The following is a 26,416-nucleotide window of genomic DNA, read 5'->3' as shown; positions in this document are numbered from 1 at the left end:
TGTCTGTAGTTACAGTCCCTATTTTGTTAGGTATTTGTGCATTTTGTTGCTTATGTCTGTATACGTTAATGATTTGTGTTGTTGTGTATACAGGTAATACTGATAGATGTACAGTATCTGTTGTACTTCATGCATGGTCGTAGATATCAGTAGGCTATGCTGCTCTGTGTTTTGTTCTTAGGCAATTACACAGAAGCACAAGTTAGGTCATAGTTCATTTATTCCTTTCCTTTGTGTCACAAATAAACAGTCCCTGAATTCAATACAAATGGCTTTTATACACTTTGTGAAGTTTGTTTTGTGTACATTATTATAAAATACATGGTACAAAGGGGGCCTGGTGGCTCTGGATTGGGATACAGAAGGCCGCGGGTTCGAATCCACCCCACCAGGTGTGGCCTCGCCCGGCCGTCAAAGGCCTCCAGCGTAAAAAACTCATGCCAAATCAATGTGCGGAACACCTTCCGCTGTAGCAACCCTGGAAGGGACAAGCCGAAAGCTGTTGATCTTGATCTATTATAAAATACACGGTATTATAATATACTGCCAGTCTAAAAACTGTAGAAAACCCTGGACTGTCTTGCACTGGTGGACTGTATTGAAGTAAACCCAGGATAAGAGGGAATTTGGAGCCACCCTGTGCCTGTTCACAGGTAAGCTACAGAGCAGCCAAGATGCTGGGTGAAGAAACGACTCACTACAGAAGTTTTGCAGTAACTGTGTTGTTGCACTAAAGTTGACATGATCAACATGTTTACTGTTGTACGTAAGTCAGCAACACAAAAACTGATGGTTTGCACAAGAGAAAACTAATGGAATAAGAGAATACAATACATTAACAGTTAACATACTGTACAACCCGCACTCCATATCTCTGAAGAACAGTCTACTGTGTGTTTTGATACTCAAACTGGGCCAGGACTGTTTGCTGCTGTCCTGTCACTTCATCACACGCTTCCTACACACAGTATGTCCCCAGTGCTCATGTCCAGGAGGAGCAACCAAGGGACCCTCTGTCTATATTGTGCATCAAGTGGCTCATGGTACCAAAGGAACTAGTCAGTCTTAAATACACAGTAAACCCTTACAGGATTTCAATAAATGCAAAGAGAAGAGAGGCAAAAAAATCATATGGTCTTATAAAGGCAGTCACATTTTACTGACTGAACAAAAATGCCAGTAAAAATTTTGGTCTCTCTCTCGCCTCCCTGTTCCACAGGGCCTGTTCAGAGCTCTGATACCTTTACAAACCATGTTGAACTAAAGTCTGGAGAGCCACTCCTGCAGATGAGATGGTCAGATTAGATGATGCATGGTTGAACTTTCTAGGTGGGTTTTTGGCAGGGCTGGTTTGTTGTGAACCAGATTTTTTTATTTGGGTTCCAGATCTCTCAATTCGACTGAGTCTTGCAGAGGACTCTCCAGAGGGGACGAGCTATCTGGTGCAGGAGGGCAAGTCGAGTGGGTGACACCTGCACCGGAGTTGCAGCTCACACAACCCTGAGAGACATAAAAACATGTTACATGTGGAAGTGATATAAAGTTAGTATATATCTCTTTGTGAGAATTTGTGTAAATATCCCGACCTGTGTGTCTATTTCCTGTGGGATAGTGTTCTGTTGGATCCAGGGGTGGACTTCGGCTAGCTCCTCTCTCTGCTCCTTGCTGAACCATGGCTGGAGAGGCTGGAGAACCCGAAGCTTTTCCCTGTCCTCTGCTAACACTTCATTCTGGTCCCTGAAAGAAAGGGTGATAAAAAGTTACAAGACAAATCACATTTTTAAAAAGTGGGATCGCCTCGTTCAAGGTTTAAACATGTCATTACACAATCAAAAATCATGCTTGTAAAACGCAGTTTCACTTTTGGCACACAGTGATTAAACAGAAAACAAATTGTTTGCCATGTTAACCATGGTATGAGGAGCCAATTTTGTATCAGGTGAAATGTCTAAATTTCATTAAAAAAATGGTAATCCCAAAAATGCAGTTCCAAAAATGTCCATATTTCCATGGATTCAACAGGTTTGACTTTAAAGGATGACTGCACATGCACTACTGTCAGATTAGGAAGAATGATGCTGTGCGTGTACCTGGTGTGGATTCGATACGTCATCATCACACGCTCAGGCGTGTGCTGAATCATAGTCCACAGTGAGTTCTCCCCCCGAGCGTCAAAGCTGTGCTGGTGCTCTGCTGGTGTCTCTTGGCTCTTTCGGGCTTTACATGATGTGTCTGAAGAATCATTGCTGGCAAAGTATTTGCTGCTGTTGCTGCTGCCTGTAACCCATCATTAAATCTGCATCAGTCATTGTTCTTGAGTGTACTTTATACTTTTTGCTATAAAAAAAGCTAAGATTTTTTGAGCACTTGGTGTAATGTAAAACGACAAAGTCACTGTGCAACAGAAATTGATTTCATCACTTCTGTTGCACAGTGTGGTTGGGACACATAATGATACATCTATAAAGTTTTTGTAAGTGTTTACTGTTTTTTACCAGTATGAGAAGTAGAGGTTCCATTGGAGCCAGATCCAGATCCAAGGGAGCCGCCAGACTCCCCTGACCCAGACCCAGAGGCATTGGAGCCAGTCCCGGACCTGGCATCCTCTTGCAGCAGCATGTCAAGCAGTTCACTGGATGTAGACTGAGCTTCATGGTTCCCTGACTCACTGGGGACGTCACCCTAAGCAAGGAAAATGAAAAGAAGTGAAAAAGTGAGAACTACAACCTTTACTTCTTTAGACCTGAGCTTTTGTAAATTAACATGTGATGGTTACATATGAAAATGCATCTATTTACATACTGATAAAAGCTGAACTTAAACAATAAGAAAGTAATTGTAAAAAAAGAGTGATTTTTTAAGAAACTCAGCAGATTTACTTCATTGGCATGTTTATTGTGGAGGCTCTCTGCATGGTTGTGGCCACTGGTGCTCTGCACTTCACTTGGCTTGGGCAGTTCCTCCTGCAGCAAGTTTAGCTGAAGTGGAGAACTTGAGCGAGAGCTAGAGAATAAAGCACGAGGACCAGCTGCCTCCTCCTCTTCGCCAACAGAGGAGCTGGCTCTAGGTGAGCAAAGCAGAGGGCCTGGGGAGGTTTGAGAGTGCAAGCTAGGCTGGGCTTGAAACTGGGGTTGCGTGAAGGGACCAGTACCAGAAGCCAAACCTGTCATGGTGATGGGTGCCTGTTGCGGCATGGATGGAGCAGAAGGGGAGTAAATGGACGGGTAACCTGTAGTGAAATTTGGGTAGTTGGGCAGTATAAGAGCTATGACTGGACCCACATAAGGATTGAAGCTGAGAGCTGGAGCCAAGGGTTGCATGTTGTTAAAGTTCTGGATATTTTGCAGGTCCTGAATGGAATCCATCTGGACTGGTTGCATACCTGGCAGGCTCTGAGTAGGATGCATGATGTTAAAATTGTAGTTCAACTGGGTTTGATCAGGAGGCTGCAGCACTACTGGAGCTGCTCCAGGCAGATGTTGTGGTTTGGGTGTTTGCTCTGAGCAAGAGTGAGTTGACATCATGGGAATAAATGGTGCATAAAGTGGGGATGTTTGAATATGGGGTGCTGCAATCTGGGGCTGGGAGGATTCGGAAGATGGCCAGGAAGAGTCAGGGACACAGCGAGGGGGGCCAGGAGGGGAGGCATAGCTGTCTGAAGAACCCTGAGGTTTTGGGCGTTTGTGTCTCGGCTTTCCTTTCCGAGATTGTTTCCATCCACCAGTCCTCAAAGGATTCATGTAGTCGCCTGAAGTGATATGGACACATGATGCAGAATAAGTTTGATCAACCACACTGAAGATTCACTTCTAAATTAAATTAGAACTCACAAAATCGGGCTGCCTGTCATTTTCATAAAGAAATGCATTACATACCTGGCTGGTGGGAGTGAGCCATGGAACTGTCATCCAACTGGAGATAGGAGCTGTAGGGGCTCTGGAGGATGCGATGGCGGAAGCGATCCACATATTCCTGCTCTTCCTTCTGCGTGTGAGCTGACAGCACCTCCTTGGTGAGACCTACAAGCCTTCGTTCTTCTGTGGCAGGGCTTGGAGCAGGCCGCACAGGGGCTGGGGCAGCATCAGCAGGCTCACTGCCCATAGGTGCATCCTCCAGTGCAGTGGCTTCTGCATAAGAACAATAAGGGAAAACATGTCCAAATAACAGTTTGTTAGCCTTTCTTCCATGATCACAAATCTTTCAAAAAGAGATTAGATTTTAACTCTCAGTTCCTTTTGCAAGAGCATTTCAATTGCTCGTATGCTCTGACACACAGATATAAGAGTATGTTTATTTACCCGACTCAGGCTGTGGCACATGCACAATGGTGCTGCTGTATGAACACTGACTGGTGACTGAGACCACGCTCATTGCCTTAGTGGACATTGTTATGTCTGTCAGAGGTGCTCCAACTACAGCTGTGGGGGCAACCGGCAACTCACTGTCCAACTCCAACACTACAACGTGAAACAAAATAGATCAGTTTGTGCAGCATTTACATATATTACAGAATTTTACTCAAATGATAACAGAGGAATAGCTCATGTTTGTGTCTGTTTATACCATCTGTGCTGCCCTGAGCTATGTCAGTGGATCCAGCAGGCTTGTCTTCTTCTGTGGTAGAGGATGAGGAAGAAGAAGTAGCCAAGGAACGAGACTCACTCTTCCGCTTCAAAACTGAACCTGTACAGCTCTCCAAATATCTAGGATACATAAACGCATACGTGCAAATACACAGAATTATTAGCATTAACAAATGTAGGCACTTTAGTATATAAAAAAAGAAATTACCTAAGACTGGCAAAACTGCCGCAAGCACACACCTGATGATGTTGTCAACACAGTTGATCTGCTGATAGGAAGGAATGTGTGATTGCTTCCTGCTTTCTCCATGATCTGTGACCTCAAGGTTAGAGGCTGTGGGAAGCAGATGTGCTGTGGGAGGGGGATTTTATCTTATAATGTAATATTTGTATGTTTTGTAGTGTACAAGATTTTTTAATGTAAATTTAGTGTTGGACTGGATTACCTGTGGCAGGTTTGCCAAGAAAAGACATTTTGTGGCTGGAATCCAGGTAAGCGTGCTGTCCCCATCTCTTTACTTTGTTTACATCAGCACAGATCTGCTGCAAGGTCATCTACAAACAGACACACACACACACAATGCATCAGTAAGATTAACCTCGGCAGAAATATTAAACTGTGCAACCACTAGCGTCTCACAAGTAATCTGAAAGATGTCTCACTGGTTCACGGTGTGTGTCTTCCCACAGATTACCATTGCTGTCACTTGAAGATGCTACACTGATGTAATGCTCATGGGAACCATTACTACCCAAACTACCATAACCACTGGAACCATTGTTGTGGACCGGCTGTAGAGAAGAGACACAAAGAAGTGAAGATGATGGAGAAACTGGGACATCACAAACACACAGAAAATTTTGTTCTAAAAAAAATAATCAATTTTTGATTTTATTTTTTAGTGCTGGACTAATCACCTGTAGGAAAAGCTTATAGATTTTTGCTTGTAGATCTTTTATTTCCTCGTAAGTGACTGGAATTTCCTCCTTAGTCTGAGCAGCAAACACGTCCTCATTCAGTGGACTCCTGGTAAGAAAATTTGACAGCAAAGGGATGTCATAAATGTTAATTTTGAAATGAGTCTCTTAGCACCATCATTACTGATACAGCAATTGCCCATAAAAAGAAGCTTTACAGAACGGGACTTAATTACTAAACCTTCTACATGAGCGCATTCAGTCTTTGGTTGTGAATAAAAGCCTTTTAAATTATTTTCATCTCTTTGTGTGTGTGCTGTTGCTCCTTACGTTCTGACTTTATGCCGCCCAATGATAAAAGCCACCTTGCGACTCCACGGGTTGATGAAGCTAGACCAGCTGGTGTCCAAGGTTATGTAGTCTCCATTCTGACAACGCATACGCACTGGAGAGTGTTCAAATGGAGGCTGACCCGCATACTTCAACACTATACATGAATTGAAGAGTTTGAGTAAAGGACAGCAAAAGAGAGGTGCAGATGACTTAGAGTGAATTACTTGTTGATCGGCAAAAACACAATAGCCTGAAACCCAGAGTGGGGGCAAATAGGCCTACATTAGTGACAAGTCTCCATCCTAATATAATGACAAGTTGGAAACATCCTAATCTGAAAACACTTTGACCACACCCTTCTTAAACATGTACCTTTCCGGTGCATAGACAACATGAGGGGTCGGTCCTCTGGGTAAATGCAAGTCAGTAACGATGTGCCAATTAGATCTTGAGGAAGGTATCCTAGCAGCGGTACAGCCCTGTGGATAGTAATCATGAAATCAGCTTCATCAACACTCTGCAACATTAAAAGTTTAATGTTAACTCAGGTTGTGCACGTGTTGGTGTGTGCATTGACCTGTCGTCCACTTCTAGGAACACACAACCTGGAGAGTGTGTAGTGGTAAAGATGCGCTTGTCCATAGGGATCCTTGGTGCTGCATGAGCGAATAACATCAATAATATTAAGACCGTGTCAAAGGGATCCCTCTTAAAGGCGTATAAATTGCAAACTATACTCACTATACACTTATGACTGCAAAGCATGAATGAGCAGTGGAAGTGCATTCAGTTAAAATATTTATCTGGTTACTTAAGGTCAAAGATAAGCATAAAATTTGTTTTTTTTTCTGTTTTGTATAAGAAAGTCAAAACAGTTTTTAAATATCAGTCCCATCGATCAAAATGCTCTTTTTTTAAGTTTTATGCATTTTCTGATGACACTAATCTTACCTTCATATCCAGATATTAAGCGTTCAGCCAGTGCCAGGCAGCATGGCTCCTCCTCCAGACTACTTTCTGTTCCCTGCACCTTAAGCAGGTATGGTGTTATCCGGAAGGGATTATAAAGCATCTCTCCCTCACGATCCTTCCCACCCCTAAAACATTTTTTCCAAATGTAAATTTTTATTATAATCACAGTCATAAAATAAGCTTCTAACTTCTTAACTAAGGACACACACTAGTGGATGTTTTTCACATAATGACATGAACAAATGATGATTTCAGTCATAGTTCAATCCACATATAAGCTGTCTGTGCTAAAGTGGCTGTAAAGTATGTGTGTTAAGGTTTGTGAAGGGGCCTTTAGTTCCGCTTTGGTGACACCAATTGGAAGAAAATAATTTTAAAGCATTAGTTTTACCTTAAATGTTAATTTCAGAGCATTTCTGATGCGTTGCCAAAACATGCAGAATGTCAAATTTCTTTGCAGATCAAAGAAAGATTCAGGTAATGTCCTTAATCCATCTGATATATCACAGATTTATGGGATGCATAGTGTTAGTAAGTCTTTTAATGGAATTAAGATACTGACCTGATTCTGCAGAAGAAAGACTTGACATGGGCACAGTCAAACAGAACCCCTGCTGCAAAGACAAACGAAAGCAAAGTTGGTTTACTGTGTTGTTCGTACTGGTTAGTAATTTTTTACAGAATACAGTAATTACAACAGAATACATTTTGAACAAGCAGATAAACTAAAAAACTGTCTATCAAAAACATTTAACTTTTTACTGTATTGACAAAAAAAAGGAAAGTCATTCTTGTCTAGAAAATAATGCAAACTTTTAAAAATTCATTAACCCTGGTAAAAACACACCTGTGTGCGAGTTGCTCCAAGGTGGGAGGTGCGGCTGTGCTGTGTGCGAGTAGAAGACATTAACATCTTGGTGGAAGATCAGCTCCACAAACTTAGCTGACTCCAGGAACTTTCTCTTGCAGCAAAGAATGCTGGGAGCCTGCTCTGATGCGTACAGCACGCGGCCACTCGTCAGGGAGAAAACCACAACGAAGGAGTCCTACACCACGACACAGAAACATACGCACGCATATGTAGAAAGACATGCGCGCACAATCGAGCCAGGTTATGGACATACACAAAAGCAATACAGTGATATGTTCACACACCCGCCCCAGAATGAGGCAAACATGATTGCAATTATGCATGTATGTATGCAAGTGTCTAATGTGAGTTCTGCTCACATTAAGCAGAAAGTGGGTTTGGTTTGGTTCCTGTGTGTCGTGTGTGTTTACCGTGTTTTTAAGGGTGTGTTCAGAGGTGACTCTCTCCAACTCTTCCAAGGTGCAAATAGTGGCATTTCGCCTCTCATCCTGGCCACTTCGCATCAGCAGCTTGTAGTATTCACTATTGGCTTTAGAGGACACAAAGACACACATATCTTAAAACAAAACCCACACACTCAGGCTTTTTGGAGAAAACATACTGGTAATACTGTGACACTGTTATAAATGTTTTTCATTTGTGTACCTTGTACTTGTTTTACACAGTTTAGTGCATAATTTAAGGCCTCCACAGTGCTGACTTTGCTGCGGCTGCGTTTATCCAATGGAAGTCTCTTCTTCATCTCAGCCACTGTGAACATCACTTCTTTGTGGGCTTGACCTCTGCCACTATCTGCATGCTCACTGGTACACACACAGAGAGAGACCATAAAATCAACATATTTAGATCATATGTGGGCAGAGGACATTTTTATCTAACACAAATGGTAGTACTGTGTTGATATTCAGACAAACTTATCCACTGCTATGTTATGCTGGGGTGCATTTGAAATTAATAAAGAGAACTTATAGTAAGTTGGGTTACTGTTGCACAACATGAATTTTTGCCAAAACTCATGGCACACCAACCACCAAATACCTCTTGGTTGAAGGGGAGGTGGATCCAGTGGCGCTCCCAGGGCTGTGATTGGCTGAGGATGAGAGGTCATGTGAACTGCTAGTCATCTCTTCATCTTCCTGCCCCATGTCACCTCCAGAACCTTTGCCTTCCAAGTGCGCCGCACTGTCCTGCTGCTCCAACGTCACCTTCTCCTCCTCTATACTTTGTCTTGTAGCTGACGGCAATGCAGCCTCCTCCCCATCAGGGCTACTCTCATCCCCAGGCATCTCTGCACTTCGGTCACAAATCGATACTAATGTGTCCAATTACAGTGGTCACTAAGGCTCTTCATGTGTTCAAGGAAAGGAGTTCCACATAGTGACGATAAATGGTGTTCATTCAATCAGAGCTCATTATGGACATAAACGTTTTAACACTGTAAAACAGAGAGAAATAAGAAACAGTATCAGAACAAAGTTTATGGGATTGAATTTACAACCTGAAAGAATGAGCAGTTATCTTTGGGGGCCCTTTAAATGTAAAACAAATCAGCCATATGCCATATGCCATAAATCAAAATTTAAAATTCAATATAATTTTCTTTTTTTTTTTTTTTTACAAAATTCTCTATTTTAATGTGTGCACTGCTGCTGAATAACTGATACAAGAAGCATTGTAAAGCCCACTAAAGCATTTAAAACCTTTGACATTATGTCATGTTAATTTGATTTTACAATATTTGCTTGTATGTATGGAGCACCTGGAATTCCCATTGTCTATGAAAAGTACTATAAAAATAAAATGAATTAGATGGTGTTATGACACAGATTGTATGGCAATAGCAATGTGTATATTTTCCCAGTTGAAATATCAATTTGATTGGTTATGGGTATTGAAATTCATTTTAATAATTTGTAACCATGAGCAGCTCTTCCTTTCCATTGCTTTTGTACAAAAGCAGTTAAGGAAAGACTCAAATCAAGGGCTTTGTGTTGCACAAACTGGCTGTTTTTAATAAACTCCTTCCAATGAGAACACTGAATACTCTGAACATTATTCAAATCTGGATGCAGTTTGAAACTAGGAAAAGCAGAAGTGTAAATTATGACATTGATTGCCACATTTCTTTAAGATGCACCAGATCCATGTATAGCTGTTACTTGAGCAACTAAGAAACAGGGACATTGTTAATATTACTTACACATGTGCTTTTCATGTTTTGACATGTTCAAATGTCTGCCATGGAAAATGTCTACTAAAAACTTAATATTCATTGCCTTAGATTTGTGCCAAGTATGTGGTAAAGATTTTACAGCAAAACTCAGAATTTTTTTTAATTGTTTATGTCTCCATGTGATGCCGGGTTATGTGCATTTAGACAATTTCCCAAATGTGAACAAGCACCTGATTCCCTGTCATCTAAATCTGTCAGACTATCTGAATATCAAACTGACTCACACCTCTGATTTATACAGTTTATCCACCAGTACTGCCAAGATATGGTACAACCCTGTACAACCATGACCAATGTCAGTCATTACACACCAAATGAGCTTCATGTCAGAAGGAAGGGTATCCGGCATAAAAACTGTGCCAAATCAACATGCGGACAAATGATCCGCTGTGGCAACTCTGAACATACGTGATCAGCCGAGAAGACAGTCTGAATTTAAATCAGTGTTTTATGATGCATTTTCCATGAACCAAACTCAATACTAAAAAGGGAAAATTAGGTAATTAAACCACTTGCTTTTGCCTTTTTCCACAAATCCTAACATTATAAATATATTCATTATATAGAATTTGAAAAAAACAAACTGCAGCTCCTACCACATACACACAGCACTGAGACAAGACAATGAGTGTTAGACACAGAGGTAAAAACAGGAGCCAATAAAAATATTCTGCTTCATTCATCAGGTCGTCACTGCAGGATTACATAACCAGCTTGCTCAATTCAGAGAGTATAAGTAATCTTTCTATCACTTGAGATATAATACTGTACCTGTTGTGTGTTTATGTACAAGGCACAGACACATTATAAAGGTGGTGGTGATGTAGTTCTGGTCTTGCTTTAATTATAAAGAAAATTATACAGAGTATATACAAATACAATCTATTTACCAAAACAAACTAAAATTACTACACGAAAAAAATAAATTTTAAGGGAGCAGGACTATGCTTCGTTCTGCTAGTAAAAATCGAGTATGGCTGCTGGTGTGGTTAAACAAGATATAAAAAAAACATTTTCCAATACTGTTGTCCATCGTGGCATGATAAATATGTGCAACATCACAAATACATTAGGCTGTGTGTCAAAGCAATATAAACCATGTTCCACTGTTAGGTATGATATTTGATGGGACCAAATAACTAACTGTTTTTATTTTCACAGCTAAATTAGAATAATCCCTTTGGACAACAGTAATGAAAAAACATAGTTACATCTTCTGAGAATTAACAAATTACGCTGCTGGAATTTACATCAACCTATACTTGTGCTTGGGATAAAATTGTGGTTGTGCAGGCCGAATAACCATTTACCTGTCTTATAAAACTGGGGCTTAGACAAAATAGCGAAGTTAAGTCAAATTTTTTTTGACTTAACTTTATTTGACACTATATCACACATTTGCCCCAAGAAGCTTTACAATCTATGAATCATTCACCCTCACCTCTTAGATATGGTAATCAGATTAAAAAAAACTCCCCAAAACCCCTTTAATGAGCTATAAAAATTTAAGAAACCCCCAAGAACTGTTAGACAGAATCGCTTTTCAAGGATAGACAGACATGCAACAGATGGCAGGGGTACAGAATATGCGATCAACACAACTTTATAATGTCAACATTTCTTTCTTGAGGAGAAAACCACTATTTTGGAAATCAGGTTTCTGAGGGCAGAAACAACATTTTTCTCCCCATTATATATAAAAGTGATGAAATTACAATACAGTTAGTAGATCCAAAGTGCAAGTCAAAATGCGGCCATGACCAATCCAACATCTGTGCTAAAGTCAGCTGAACTGCATCTGCTGAATGTCTTCTATATCCAGAGTGTTACAAAATGTTTTTTCAAGATCGCTCAGCATTTCTTCTTTAAGACTCTCAACATTCATTGATTGATGCAATAACTTAGAGAAAATGCTATTAAACAAATGATCTTGTCACCTCAAGTGGTTCTTACACAAACTTGTGCTGTCTCTGGTTAAATAAGATCCTGTTTAAGGAAATGTGCATAGTAACATGGTACAGATACACATTTACTGGTGCATAGATGAATATAAAAGAATGACAGAGGATAGATCCCCAAACAAACAATATTCGAATATGAAATCAAAGTATAATATCGTGACAAATACATAAAGGCAACATGTGTTGCCTAACCTTCTCTGAAAATTATTTTAAGATACAACTTAACCATAGGAATTATTACATGACAGAAAATACTTCAAAAGAGAGGGATTTAAAAGTACTGTCTGACTTCTGATAAGTTAAACATTTAAGGGTCTAATGTATCTACAAACAAATGTGCAGATTATTTTAAGCCAACACTGTTTATTTTGCAGGCTTTCATTTAATAGAAAAAGTCTTGCTTTCAACACAACCACAACTTGTTCTCACACAAAATATACCTGACCTCATTGGATGGTTAACTACCCTTCACCACATGAACCCAGTAACTTCTATACTCAGTAAAGGCCCACATAAGGAGGCCTGAAGGAGGAGCGGTTACTTCTCTACTGAAAACTATAGTTAAAAGTACAACTGCCATCTCTTAATAATGACAAACTGCCAAACATCCATCCAGTTACAAATTATATTTGTGACAAGTCATAATAAAATTTAAAAATACCTATTATTATATACTAAGACAAAACTTTAAGTTCAAGGGTGATTTTATAAGGTGACGTTTCAATTATTATCAGCATTTAAAACTGATATAACATGATAACTGCCATATCACTGCGTGTTACATAAGACATCCACCAACAATGGCAATGCTAAGTCCTACAATACATTTAGTTGAACTGCAGGAAGAAAACAACAGTAAGTTTGTCAAGCACAAAAATTTGACACACCCTGATGGCAAAATGGAAGTTTCACTTACTAGAACAGAACATGCCCAAATGAAAAGTAACTATTGTTTGGCTTCTGGAAGATTTGTTGTTTTCAAAAATAATTAATCTCTCTGTTTCACTTAGACTCATTCAGATTGGTTCTTATACTGCTTAAACCTGCTTACTTTTACAGGCTAGTAGCAACTGAATAAAAACAACAACAAAAAGAAAACTCAATGAAATCCTGTAAAACCAATAGCGGATAATGGGCCTGAATGAAAGGAATTTAGTTTATGGAAGAAGATAAATGTTTTCTCCATTGTGTCACTTGACAATAGAGTCTCTGTTCACATCAATTTAAGGTCCTCATTGAAACATTGTTCCATTTTCACACTTTATGTCTAATAAATTTTTTGGTAACTTCTCCAACATGACTTAAAACAAAGACGAGTTCTTTGGTTTTTGCTACATTTAAGTCCATAAAACTGTTATGACACAAAGAAATAAAGTAAGAGTGTTGCAACTCAGAGAGGGGATAGTGTTTTCAGAGATATTCCTAATTAAAATAAAAGGTAAAGGGATGCACTCTTGTGGTGAACTCTGGATGCCACTATAATATACCTAAAGAGGTATTTACAAACTCCTCTGCTTTCTTGAATCCATAATACAAAATGATTAGACAGATTAAAATCACATGGCAACCTTAATTTGAATGAACAGTTTAACAATAAATCCTGATAAAAAGCTTTATACTAGTTTGTGCTTTCTGAGTATAATTGCAGTTTACTACGTATAAAAGGCCTTTGCAGCCTACATACCTCTCCCTGCCTGATAAAGAAAATTGTAGTTGAAGATTTCTATCAACAACTGAGCAAGGGTTCAATTTATTTTCTCAGAGGTTTTCATTAATGAGGTAAACACTAAACTGCATAAAGGTGGGGGCAGATATCACCGTAACGGGGGTTTAAAGAGTGGAAGTTATAAGGGTAACCACCACAAAGTGCACCCACAAATTAAATGCGAACCTGGGGCCCTTCTAGTATTAATACGTTTTTAATGAACAAAATTGACTCCATCCTAATTGAGGACAGTGTTACAGTACACTGGGGGAAAGAAGAGACTCAACGTAAGAAAGAGATATTTCCAAAACCGTCCATTATTTTAATTCATAATTTAGTAGCGGGTGGTTTGTTTTTAGAAAAGTCTTCTGTTTTATAGAGCATATTGATAGCAATACTATGGACACGTGTTCACAAATAAGGACATGTAGCAGAATAGTGTCTGTCTGTTCTGTACGGTAAGAGCATTAAATGTAAAAACATCCTAACTCGCACAATCAAAGCAGGCTAGTAATGTTTTTCAGTCCAGCATTTCACAACTTTTATTGTGTGCTGGTGCTGTTTACAGATGCATTTATACATCGAAGAACTCTACACGATTAGATTAAGTTATTATGGTAGGATGCGCGACATTGAGCCTACAGGGAAATCACAACGTTAGCACAAGTCAACGGCAACTAACCTAGAGTTTTAAATGACTTATAGAGTCACAACAGTGTATTGGCAGTAAAGAATCAAAGGCTATGATTTCATTTAGTTTGTTTACATACAGTGTTCTCTCTGGTTGGTGCGGTGGTCAAGGTGGTTAGCTAACTTAGCTAGTCAGCCACCTTGCTAACGACACATTAAAAAATTGGTCTTCTGATTTAATATTTACCTTTTCGATTCCACGTATGTCTCAGCTCCAAAGTTAGAAAGTAAAATTGGTCGTATTAAAGGTATTTTTTGAGTTATGTCCCGGTCACGTAGCTATACCGTCACCCATTCCGGAGCGCTTGACACATTTGTGCAACGTGAGGCCGGCACTATACGGCCCCGCCCACTCAATGCTGTTTGGATAAACAGATTTTGACTCTGTCGGGGATTGGATAGTGGGCGTGTCTATACGGCCCAGTTTGCCCGTGGCTTGTTGGCTGTTCACGTGGACCTCCATGTTACGCAACACAACGACAACAACCCAGGAGCAGGCTGCGCGCCTACTGACTCGCGCGCACTAACTAGAGACGTCTGCATCATCCGCCCTTCTACTACTGAATGAATGGAGAGTCCCTACTCCTAGGTCCAGCTAATTCACAATATATAATTTGTTGTTGTTATATACTTGTTGGGATGCTTTCAAATACAGTAGATTAGCAATACGTTTTAATTAATCGAAGAGCCGTAATTGAGTATGACAATTTATGAATAACTTGGGTTTTTTTAAGCAAGAATCTTCAAACCTCCCAACTTCTCAGGCTAGTTAAAGCCTAGTGACAATTAATTCATAATAACGTTAAATTTTGATGAGTTTAGAACTTTTGAAATAAGATTTTTCTTGGTGTAGGCCAGACTAAATTACTGACTGGGCAAGCTCGAAAACTGCCACATAAAAAGTCATTGCAAACCTTCAGGAGGCCCAAAGAAGGGTAGGTCATCCAGCTCACCTACATCTTTGGCCCAGGTCTATGTAAATATTCAGTCTAGCCCCTAATGCATTAACTCTACAAATGCTTGTCGCTTAATACTAAATGTTATAATAATGGTGAGAGTAGCAAAGTTAATAACAATAAATACTGTATTACATGACAAGAAAGATGTAAGGGGAAAGATAATTCTTTCTATAGGGCTGATTAATTAATAAGTAAAAAGCCTTAATGTAGAAAGCTACCAAGGTAAACAGGTGGTGCTTATAAGACCTAAACCTTTTGTGATATAGTTTTCAAAGTGAGAGTTGATATTTTTTTATATAAAAAAAACGAAAAAAACACAGAAGAGCAATTGGGATTTAAGGTAAATCGAATTTATTCAAGCAAAAAGCATTCAGGGCAAAAGAGTAAATTTGCACTTTTGTGCATGATACTTTGTCTCAATGTTGAGATGTAGACAAGACAGGATGACAATTTCATAAATCTGTGATAACATGTTGTAAAACAGTTTTCAGTAGCATTTGGAAATAATCGTTACGGGTTGGCTACAGCTACGCTCTATAAAATGTCTGAAGACCCTACTGTTAGTGTTCCTTTTTATATACTGTATGTAAACTACAAAGGCAAAACAGTAAATAACTGCTGAGAAAAGCAACATCAGAGAGATAAGACTGTGGGAAACTCATGTCTAAAGTTATCCCCCAGTTTTCACTAAAATATACTTATGGCAATAAAGCAACCATCCATTGATGGTATAGCATATATTACACTGTCATTGCTCAACATTTTTTCACACTCAGTGAGGTTCAACATATAACAAATGGAAGAGGAAAAAAAGCTAATGTTAGAAAGAAAACTAAAACACCACACATGTAAAGAACTCTACATTGATCAGATGAGATAAATACCTGTGTGATTCTCCAGAAGACTTTTTAAAAGTTAGTAAGCTCAGATAATTGATGCAGACAGCACAGTTATCTGTTAGACTAAGCATTTAAAAGGCACTGCTTTAAAGGGCTGGTCAGTTTACCCTTTTATGGCTCTTCTCCATTGGAGAAACCTACTAATGCATTTGTCCAAAACAAGATATTATTTGTTGTGCTCTAATATTACTAACTTTGTGGCACATTCCTTGGAGAACCTAAATGAGACAATTCAGCCCATTGTAGACCCAGTGTAGGACTTTTTTAAAAATTCTTGGCAGTTTCTATAGGCTTTGTCAGGCTGCAAGGCTGTAGGTCTTAGCATAGGCACATATCTAAATGCAAGCTCATACTGGCTTATACTGTATAAAAATTCCTACCTCAAAAGATGATGGACAAAGGTATTATCAGATGGTTCAGTGTGTTACAGTGTTTTACTGGTTAGCTTTTTGTATTGCTGGGTTACCAATTACATTCTTTATTAATTCAACTACTATATTGAGAATTCAATTAGTACACAACCAAATGAATCACACTATTAATCAAATCAGAAAAACTATGTGTTACATTCTGAAAAACATAAATGTGTATAGAGGAAACTGGTATCTCTTCCTTAAGAGAAAGAAATAATGTTACAATCTAAACTAACACTGAACATCATATCTTCAAAGGCACTTATCTTAGCCTGGCACAAAAAAAACAATGGCTATTATACAGTAAAACATAAAAAGTATAGATAAGTTGAGGAGAGTCTCAAACTATATTCTTCACTTCTAGTCCTGAGGTTGGAATGTGTATTTTTACTCTGTCGTGCTGTAGGAGATGACTCATTAATATTTATATATCTTAGTTGAGTTTTATTTTATTAAGGCTGTTCAGGTAAAGTTTTCTTTGGTATGTGGCATGGCAATGTATATTTAGTGATGTTTGGTATGATGTGGTAATGCAGGGTAAAGGTCATTTAAACACACACACACACACACACACACACACACACACTTATGCATGCACGCACACCCACACACACACACACAGCAATCCAGGACTAGGAATGAAGACCCCTGCAGGAGGGAGAAAATGTTGTGGAACTCAGTAGCCAGTTATCATATGACCCCTTTCTCTGAGACAATAATTCTAAGGTGGCTCCTCTCCTCTTCTTCATTGCTTCCACTACTCCTCCTCTTCCTGTTGCCATTTTAAGATACATTCCAAACTGAAATAGGAAATTTGTAGATTAAAGTAAAATAACATAATAACAAAACTAGCTCTTATTTAAACATAGCTAAATCCACATATAAATAAACCTGAATAATCTAGTTAAAACAGAAATCTCTGTAAAGTAATTAGTCATTGAAGAGATATATAACATGGCCTATGAGCAATAACTCACTTAAAATGTCAGCTACTTCAGATAATTTTATGATAAACATTAATATTATTGTAAAAACCAAGCTTTACTAACCACGGGTTGATACTCACTAATAATAATGACGATGATGATGACTATAACAGCTATCAGGATGGCCCACATCTGCAAGACATAAAGGTAGAGTAAACATAAAGCTACACGCATAGGTGCTATACAGGGCCTATCATTTGTAAAACAAGTTTTGGTAACAATATCATATTGTCCGTATTATTGTTGCACATTTGTTTACAATTATCTTATTCTATTGTATAGTGTGCATTGTGTAGTCGAACAAGTTAACTTTTATATTAGTAAAATTATACATGGCATGAGTTGTGTGTGAAGGTGAAAATAATATAAGCGCACAAAATGAATGGATTAATGGAATCAGTTTATATAAGGATTATTTCAAAGTGTCAAATAAATATTTAGCAAATATTTTCTGCAGGTGGAATTCTGTATTTGCAGAAACTAAAATCAATAAGGTAACAGTTCATAATCAGAACAGTTCTTGAGTAATGTTGTCTACTCTTCCCTTAGTATCAGAATTATTATTTACAGAAAAAAACCAACAAACAAACAAAACAAAAAAAAAACTGTGTTTGGGGACCTTTAGGTTCTTCCACCAGTACTTCCTCTTCAGCTTAGCAGCACTGGTCTCGAATTGGGAGGCTCCAGCCTGCAATGCATCTGCTCTGTCATCCAGTTCAGACAGCTTCTGGTCACGTTCCAGCACTTTGTCCACATTAACGCGCATAATATCCACAACCTACTCACAAAGACAGACGCATGAGTAAAATATTAGTTTTAATATCAGTACTTTTTTCAGTCCAATTCTTGCTATACAGGATTTCAATGATCCATCTAAATAATCTTGATGTCACTAAAAAAACAACAGAACACTGCCTTAATAATTTTTTTATTAAAACAAATCTGAGAAAATTACTGCAAATATATCCAATATACTGCACAGTAGATGACATGATGTCATCAATATTTAAGTTGTTAAGTAAGCTCAACTATTGGCGATTGGTTATGTTGTTACCTAACAAAACCAACAATACACACATAATGCATGTGCATATGCAGTAAGCACACATAACCCATATGTTCCACTGATCCACAAACCCTACTACTGCCCCGCCTCTAAGGCTGAGTGACAGGGTGGAGAGAAGGCTGTAGACCCATGCAGGCCTTATATAATCTTGGATACAATGATTATGTAAACTGCAGGCAGCCAATCGGAGGCTTTGTGTGACATGCCAAGTTTAAAGTTCTGTGTAGGAGGGGTTAATCTCAAGGGGCCACGTCTGAAAAAGTAAACACTAAAGGGGATTAAGAGTTCGACCATAAAGGGAACTAGACTTGGCAGTCATGTCTTCCTGATGGCCTCGCTGACATGGTTTTGAATATACTTTCTATACAATAAGAAATGGCTCTCGCTGTACGTTCTATGACATGTGAAAGTACAGAATTAGAGAACTACTGATTACACGTTATGATGATTCATAACACTGCTGCCAAGGGTTACACAAGTCTCTGGTCAGGACGGATACCAAGAAACAAAATAGAGTAAGCAGAATTATACAAATAAACATGTCTTCCCGAGAATCCGATAAATTCAAAATAAAATCTATATAATCCCAATGGTAATGCATACATTTACTGAGACCAGGGCTTAAGTATAAATCATTCACATGAATATTGCAATTTAACAAAACAATTTTCAAAGTGCAAAGCTACAATTAAAAATGTTTTATAAATGCTATAGATTTACTAGTGTCAAAATGAAACGGTATGTTGTCTAAACCTGTTTTGGTTTTAGATATGAGGATGTGTATTAAGTACAGTTGCAGAACATGTCTGAGTAATTACACAAGGAAATACCACAATCTCTTCCAACATTTGAAAAATCATGCCAGGCTTTGTATGATGATATAATGATTAGAAAAACATCTTGTTTATGCAACCTTAACCTCCAGTGGGTCAATTAGGCCAGGTATCAATTGACAGGCATCAATGGCCAAAGTGTCCGAAAGCATCACTCCGTTGTAGTTGAAAGGCCATCAGTAATTTACTCAGATGATGGAATTTAGTCAATCGAGGATGGGTTCATTCTAAAATCTTGCTGTGTGTTCTGGAGAATGCTGCTGTCGGACTGAGAGAGGGACTAGTCAGCTGCTTAAGACTGCATTCATCTTTCCATTGTCAAGTTTTTTCTAGTGTTTTATAAACCATCTAAATTTTGGGGGGATGGAGAGGTAATGGAGGTGGGATGGGGAATAGATATGGGAGTGAGAGAAATGGGTAGGAAAATATGGCACAAGTTGCATATTAAAATTAAGATTAAATGTTTGGGGCTGTAACTAGAGCATGTAAACTGGAAATCAGACTTATCATACCTCATTTACTTGTGCCTGTGTTTGCTGCAAGCGTCTGTTGTTTGACGCTGCACCCGAACCTTCTGGACCAAGGGCTGACCTGGTGAAATAAAACATTTGTCTATATATTAGCTTCCTCTGAAGGTTTAAGAAAATCTGTTGCATATCTTATTATTATTATTATTATTATTATTATATCATATAACTCAATCTCCTTCTGAAATGTTAAGGCATTTATAAGTATATTTGTTACAATCAGACTGAGTGATACTTGTTTTCAGTATAGCAAGAAACTAAACACAGTGTGTGCATCACAACATACATGACATACTATCCTCCATCACTTAATATGCTGTATCCTATAGCCCCCCTAAACATGCAACATTGACTGTTATATACAACTGAATGGTTGCCAACTACCAACTACAGATGCTTATCAAGTTTCTGGATATTAGATACAAGAATAAAACCAACTTGATCTTGTAAAGGGCAGAGCAGTGTTGGAGTGGGTAATGCTGCCACTTCAAACCTAAAGGGATCCCTGGTACTAATCTACCTACTGTCTATGTTCTTTCTGTGTAGTGTTTGCATATTGTCCCTGTGCTTGTTAGTGTTTCCTTTAAATACTCTGGTTTCCTCCCACAGCCCAAAGACATCGTGTTTGGTTAAGTGATAACTCTAAATTGCCAGTAAGTGTGAGTGTGGAATTTTGTTTAACTATAGGAAAGAAAGACTTAGGATATGTTGTGCTGTGTGGGAATATTGCAATCATGCTCCAGTTGTCCCTTTTCCAAAAACTGTTGTTTGTATCTGCTGTGAGGCTGAAGTGTGATTCCAAACAAAAACATCATGAGAATTAAGCATGGTTGCACAGCATGGTAAGCATAATATATAGGGTTAGGGTTAATTTGAAAAGAAAAAATACACTGGGAGATGGTATGCCTTCAAAACGAATGGAAGATCCAGGGGTTATTACTCCATATAATACTTCAAAACAGTCGCATAAATGATTCACTTTCCATTGTTTAGGAATCCTGGATTTGAGCAGACCTTGTTCCAGTGATTAGCTACTGCCACCTTCTGAATTGAAAATGCATCGCTCTTCACCGACCGCAAAGATAAAAGAAATACAACAAACAACTGAAACTGTGTGATGTGACCATGTGTGATTTTTGTGTATGATACAAAACTATTAGCTCAATTGATCACCGAGACGTTGGCACATTCAATACGAGAACTGGTAACCTCAGGTAATAGTGATTTAATCCAACATCATTTTATTTCAAAAAGGGCAAAAAAAAAAAAAGAAAACCTGGGATGCAAGTTTGCCCGCAGCAAAAGAGCATTGGGAAAAGTGTCTAACAATATTTTATAGCTATAAGTATCTTCATCCCTTAATACCGATATTTTTTTTTGGGGGGGGGGGGGGGGGGGGGGATAGAAAAAAGAGAAAGTTTTAAGAAAGTTTTATTTAGCCGGTTTTATATCAATGTAAAAATGACCATAACCAACACCTATAAACACTTAACCTAACCAATCCGCAAGTCTTTTCCTGCTTCAAGCTGGCTTTATGGTGTTTACACATTACCACCATTTGCTGTCTGCTAAAAATAGATTTTTTTTTTTATAAAATTTACAACCAAATCTAAACTACGACAAGACATCACTCTCATTTTAACCGAATAAATACACTAAGTCGGTAACTATGGCTTGGTCAACAAAAACGCAAAGCCAGGACTCGGGAGGAAAAGATACCCTGTCTCACAGACCGCAAAGTTAGCAGAAAGCTCCCTCTCCAACGTTAATATTTGCGCAGCAGTTTATGCCAAACCATCCCACTGTTTATTTGTCAAAGGGACGTTTACATAGTTTGTGTTGGGTGGTGGTACCGTGTTAAAACGCAAGGTTATCGTTTAACTTAGCTAACGTTATATGTCGTGACGCAATAGCACTTGTTGCATTGCTAACAGCTAGTAGCAAAGTTTTGGGCGTCGCTTCCTTATATTAGTCTCTTTCAGCAAACTAACCGGAAGGCCTATGAGGTAACGCTACACAAAGTTTGATGGTGTAACATTTGATTCTTACAAACATTTCTGTAAAACATGTTAGACTTACATAGTGAAACGAAGGGTTCTTAGAGCGTCACCGCGGTTTCTTGTGTGTAGCTGAACAAAAAGCTTCAAGTGTCAAACCGTAACAGTTACTGTCGTCGGTTGCTATGCTGCCTTCCAGGACCGTCGGAAAGATTAAAGTGTACACACAATATGAAACTTCAGCAAATGATTAACGTGGGGGTGTTCCCACACAATATAGAAAGATGTGACGACCGTGTATGTTAATATTTTGCAGTCTATATAAAATGAAAATCTCTACATCCCCTTTGCAACGTTTCACCTAATGACTAAGTGTTAAATAAATACCGTCTAATATCTGTCTCGTCCTAACCTGTGACATTAAGCACTGTAACGCTACAACGATAACGTTTACCACACGGCGCATAACTACAGTTATTAAAGTCTTTATTAAGATTAGATCATTTCATTAAAGGGGCCGCACACTAAAAATACACGACAAATTACGTTAGCGATTAAATGAAAACAGTAAAGCCTCGAATAATGCCTCCATAATGTCGTTGATCATCTTTCCAGTGCGAGGAGAAACCCACCATAAAACCCCGTGATCAGCTTGTGACATGGAACTAAAACTATGGGCCACATTTTAGGTTCTCCAGGGCTGGCAGCTAAGTCTATTTACTCAAGTACTCAAGTGCAATTCTGAGGTACTTATACTTTATTGGAGTATTTTTTATTATAATTTGCTTTATAATACAGCCATTAAAACCAGCTCCATATTTTAAAGTGGTGCTACTTTTGGTCCAGTGTTAACAATGATTGGCATGAAAACTCATGAATTTGGATTAGACATCTGCATTAATGTTTTTACAGTATTCAAAGCTATATAAATAGAATGTTTTCTTGGTAGACTACATTTAAAAGCATAATACTTTAACTTAAGTACAGTCATATGCGTAGAGTTAATATGTGCAGTGGAATTTTTTTTTTTTTTTTTTCTGTTTTTTAGGCAAGTCTTTTTTCTGATTCGCTCAAAGTTTGAAGCAGTCTACACACATATACTATATCTGGTCCTGAAAAGAAAATCTCACTGACAAATTGTTACTTTATAATGTGAACAAAAATATTTCTGTAGGTTGATGTCTTCAATATGAAACAAGAATTATCAAAACAATGCAGAGGACAATGATAACCTTTGTTTTGCAGAACATGCAGGGTTCAAAAAAATGAATGAAAAGCTATAATCTACTTACAGCCGGCTACAAGTCAGGAGGATATAAGCAGATGCAACTAATGTTATCAAAACAGCACAGTAATAACACACCATACCAGACAAATAGCTTCAAAAGGCAGAACAAAGAACTACATATTCGACTCCGATAAAAAATTTTAAATCCCAAAAGCTATAACAAAGCATTTTGTACTGACACCATTAATAAGTAATTACACTGCAAATTTATAACAATGGGTTTTAAACTTAGGTAACATTGAACAGCTGTGGATAGCTGGAGTTCATATTTACAAAAGGATGTATGTTCACATTTCTTTACTGCATCTGTTACAAAACAAGCAAACATGAATATAATATATCTTTATTGTTATAGACAGCTTGCTGTTAGGATTTATTAGTTTACATTTAATATGCGCATAAGCTCAAACAGATGTTAGTGAGAGCTGTAAGTAGACTACATAAGTTATTCAAATATTAATCAGCTATTCCCGCACCCTGTGTTCAGTTAAACACTAGAAAATTATTTTTAAGAAAAGATAATACACATGCAAAGGTCAGTCCCTTAGTTTAAATGCTTTCTTTAAAATTTGCAATTCATCTCTACAATTTTACATAGCATTTCTATAGTTGTAATATTGTTTTCAATCAATACACAATCAAAGTTGTCTTCAGTATTTGGGGATTTTAGGAACCCCAGCTTAAGTCATCTTGTGCTGTCCCTTGTATCTACATCCCAGATCCTTCATCCATCAAAGTATCTACTCCACGGCTCTTCTACAAGACAAAAGTGCATAAAAGTCTAGTTCACTTTTATTTATTTAAAAGCAGCAGGATGACGTTAAGGTTCAGCAGCAAAGGACAAGAACTTACATAGTTTGTTTCTTTCTTAGCAGCCCCTCCATTATTCAGCAGGCTGGAACTGTCCTCCTGTAATTTAAATGTTGTATTTATCTCAAACTTCGTACATTATACACAACAACATAAACTCTGCTTTTTGTAGAACCTCTGTGGTATTAAGTTTGTCTGTTTAAAAAAAGCCTTTATTGCAATGATTTATGCAAAACCAATCTATATAGGAGAAATATACAAATGTGCAGCAACATGACACAGATCCAAGTCATTCACATTCCACCTCTCTGCTGGCTTTCATGCTGGTCATCTGATATTTGCAACAGGTGCACTAAGTAACAAAGTCAGTGTTTTTGGCCTGCTTTCACCCTGTCTTCAGGTTGCAAGGGAACACAGTAATGGTAAACACCTCAGTGACTCGCTTTATTGAGTTACACTTTATCCCAGTTGAACAGAGGAGCGTTTCTCAACTTTTGAGTCCAGGCTCTGGACATGGTCTTTGTTGGTGATGCCTAGTTTCACATGGATAGCATCTCCCTCTGTGCAGGGACAGAGTGGTGGCACACTTTCACTTGAAAACTCCCTTTGACCTCGTTAGTCGTGACATTTACAATTATTTTGTAAAAAAAGAACCCGATGTATAAGTGGTCTGAATGCTCGAAAGAGTTGGGTTTTTTTAGACTCACCTAAAGAAACAAATCATATAAATCTTTGAATTATTTAAAAAACATGATTGAATTTCTCTCAAATCTAAAACCAAATCAACCAAAAGTAATCTGAAGATTTCAATAAAAAACAAAGATGCTTATTGTACCACTATTAGCTTATGCTATCTAGTCCACTGTAATGAGCATTTATTACCAGAACTGCATTTGCAGGTTTGGCCAGGCAAGTACGCAATTGCCACTCCCCATACAGACATGCATATACAACCTTGAAAACTAGCGAAAACAATCACAACTTACATATCCAACATCCACCTCTGGTAATTCTCCAACCTCATTGACCTCTGTGCTGCAGCCTCCAGGAAAACACTCTGATGCACGCTTGTCTCTTATTTTCTGCAGAAAGTCAGATGCTGTTGATTTTCTCAGCAGTGCTGTTATGCAAACAGGTAACATATGCATTAATGTGATGTTACATTTCGTCTTGATATAGTAGTGATGCGATATTTGTAAGAAAGCTAATCTCACCTCCCTCAGAGATGTATCTGATCATGAGCATCACAGTCAGCAGTGTTGCAGCCATGTCCTCATGTAGACTCTTCATCTCACACACACTCAAGTGTTGTGCCCCCTTTCAGCATCTGGCGCCTTGTCACCAGAGAAATCCCCACGCCCACCACTGTCCCAGCAGCTGAGGATTTGTACTGAGTAGCAAGAAAGGAACAATGTGCAAGCTTATGAAGTACATTTCATAACTTCTACTTCAGGCTGTTTTCTGTAGGCCTTCAAAACCATGAGCAGCAAAAATAAATAGCTTTTTGGTTTTGAAAGACTTTAAACATTTTATAGGTCCATTTGTAGAGTAACATTTCTTAGAATAGAAAGGATAATTGGTGATGACTCAGTGCAAGACATCAAAGAGAAAAAACTGTAACGCTGAAGTGCAGTGGAATTTTCCAGCAGCCCTTAGTGCTTTGAACATTTCAAAGCACTTTGAACATTTCGAAGCACTAATAAATATTTTTTTATTATTAACGGGTCAGAAAAGATGTTTGTAGTAATGAACACACAAAATTATAACCTGACGTTGAAGTTCCCCTCAGCTTTACCCATCTTTTTTAAGGTATTTCAGCTTATCCACATCTGAATAAAATGTGTACTCTTTCTGTTTCTATTGCATTTCTTATAAAACATTTCAGCCTGCAAAATACCAAACGCGCTGCAAACGCCAAAACAGAACGGAAATGGCTCCAGGATTAACAAAAAATATATTTTTATCTAAATGTCCGTAACTTTTTAGTGTCCCTCGGAACCGTTGATTACAACTCATGGGAATGTTTCCGGGGATTAGTAAATTCGTTGTTTTACACTTACTCGTGTTTTATGTATTTGCATATGTTTTGTAAAATGAGTTAATGTGCAATGAGCTCTCACCCGCGTGCGCCCCGCAACGTTTTTATGTGAAATCTAATCCTCTAAGGTACCTGTAAATTAAAACAGACATCTAGATAGTTTGAAAAAGCCGAGCCAGCCAGGAGTCGAACCTAGAATCTTCTGATCCGTAGTCAGACGCGTTATCCATTGCGCCACTGGCCCTCCGAAAACAAGGATCTTATTTTGAATGTAGTATTTAATCAATCTTATCTGTCGTGTATCTCGTGCCAGCGGCGGCGATCGGACTTTCCT

General features: G+C 38.3%; 2 protein-coding genes and 1 non-coding gene across 9 annotated transcripts; all 3 read right to left on the bottom strand.

Moving 5' to 3' along the window:
• Positions 1–202: 202 nt before the first annotated feature.
• per3 (period circadian clock 3) lies at positions 203–14,613 on the bottom strand. Of its 4 annotated transcripts, XM_067505628.1 has the most exons (23): positions 14,454–14,606; positions 10,682–10,748; positions 8,716–9,112; positions 8,323–8,480; positions 8,088–8,206; positions 7,654–7,852; positions 7,369–7,420; positions 6,786–6,931; positions 6,412–6,490; positions 6,207–6,313; positions 5,832–5,988; positions 5,502–5,610; positions 5,247–5,375; positions 5,030–5,138; positions 4,824–4,935; positions 4,564–4,703; positions 4,299–4,457; positions 3,876–4,127; positions 2,880–3,748; positions 2,496–2,682; positions 2,091–2,277; positions 1,587–1,737; positions 203–1,500 (listed from the first exon to the last, which is right to left on the bottom strand). In XM_067505628.1, the coding sequence occupies exons 3-23, from the start codon at positions 8,961–8,963 to the stop codon at positions 1,372–1,374; spliced, it is 3,798 nt and encodes a 1,265-aa protein (XP_067361729.1). In that variant the 5' UTR covers positions 8,964–9,112; positions 10,682–10,748; positions 14,454–14,606; the 3' UTR covers positions 203–1,371. The 4 variants fall into 4 exon arrangements, with proteins under 4 accessions (XP_067361729.1, XP_067361728.1, XP_067361731.1 ...); XM_067505627.1 differs by lacking the exon at positions 10,682–10,748 and having other exon boundaries at positions 14,454–14,613; XM_067505630.1 differs by lacking the exon at positions 10,682–10,748 and having other exon boundaries at positions 4,824–4,917; positions 14,454–14,613.
• A 940-nt stretch (positions 14,614–15,553) lies between these two features.
• Positions 15,554–26,330, bottom strand: vamp3 (vesicle-associated membrane protein 3 (cellubrevin)). Of its 4 annotated transcripts, none has more exons than XR_010914419.1 (7): positions 26,165–26,330; positions 25,259–25,434; positions 25,031–25,164; positions 24,087–24,143; positions 22,029–23,990; positions 19,935–20,013; positions 18,897–19,770 (listed from the first exon to the last, which is right to left on the bottom strand). XR_010914419.1 is itself a non-coding variant. In XM_067504319.1 (5 exons), coding segments are annotated over exons 1-5 (309 nt in total). In that variant the 5' UTR covers positions 22,031–22,186; the 3' UTR covers positions 15,554–17,320. The 4 variants fall into 4 exon arrangements, 1 of the variants encoding a protein (XP_067360420.1); XR_010914420.1 differs by having other exon boundaries at positions 26,215–26,323; XR_010914421.1 differs by lacking the exons at positions 18,897–19,770; positions 19,935–20,013 and adding an exon at positions 18,171–18,301.
• Positions 26,254–26,326, bottom strand: trnar-acg (transfer RNA arginine (anticodon ACG)). The gene has a single exon. It is a non-coding gene; the product is annotated as a tRNA-Arg (tRNA).
• Positions 26,331–26,416: the final 86 nt, after the last annotated feature.

Source organism: Channa argus, chromosome 5, assembly GCF_033026475.1.
Source record: "Channa argus isolate prfri chromosome 5, Channa argus male v1.0, whole genome shotgun sequence".
NCBI classification, from domain to species: domain Eukaryota; kingdom Metazoa; phylum Chordata; class Actinopteri; order Anabantiformes; family Channidae; genus Channa; species Channa argus.
Note: the sequence above shows the minus strand (reverse complement) of the source record. Positions and strands in the feature narration are given on the sequence as shown.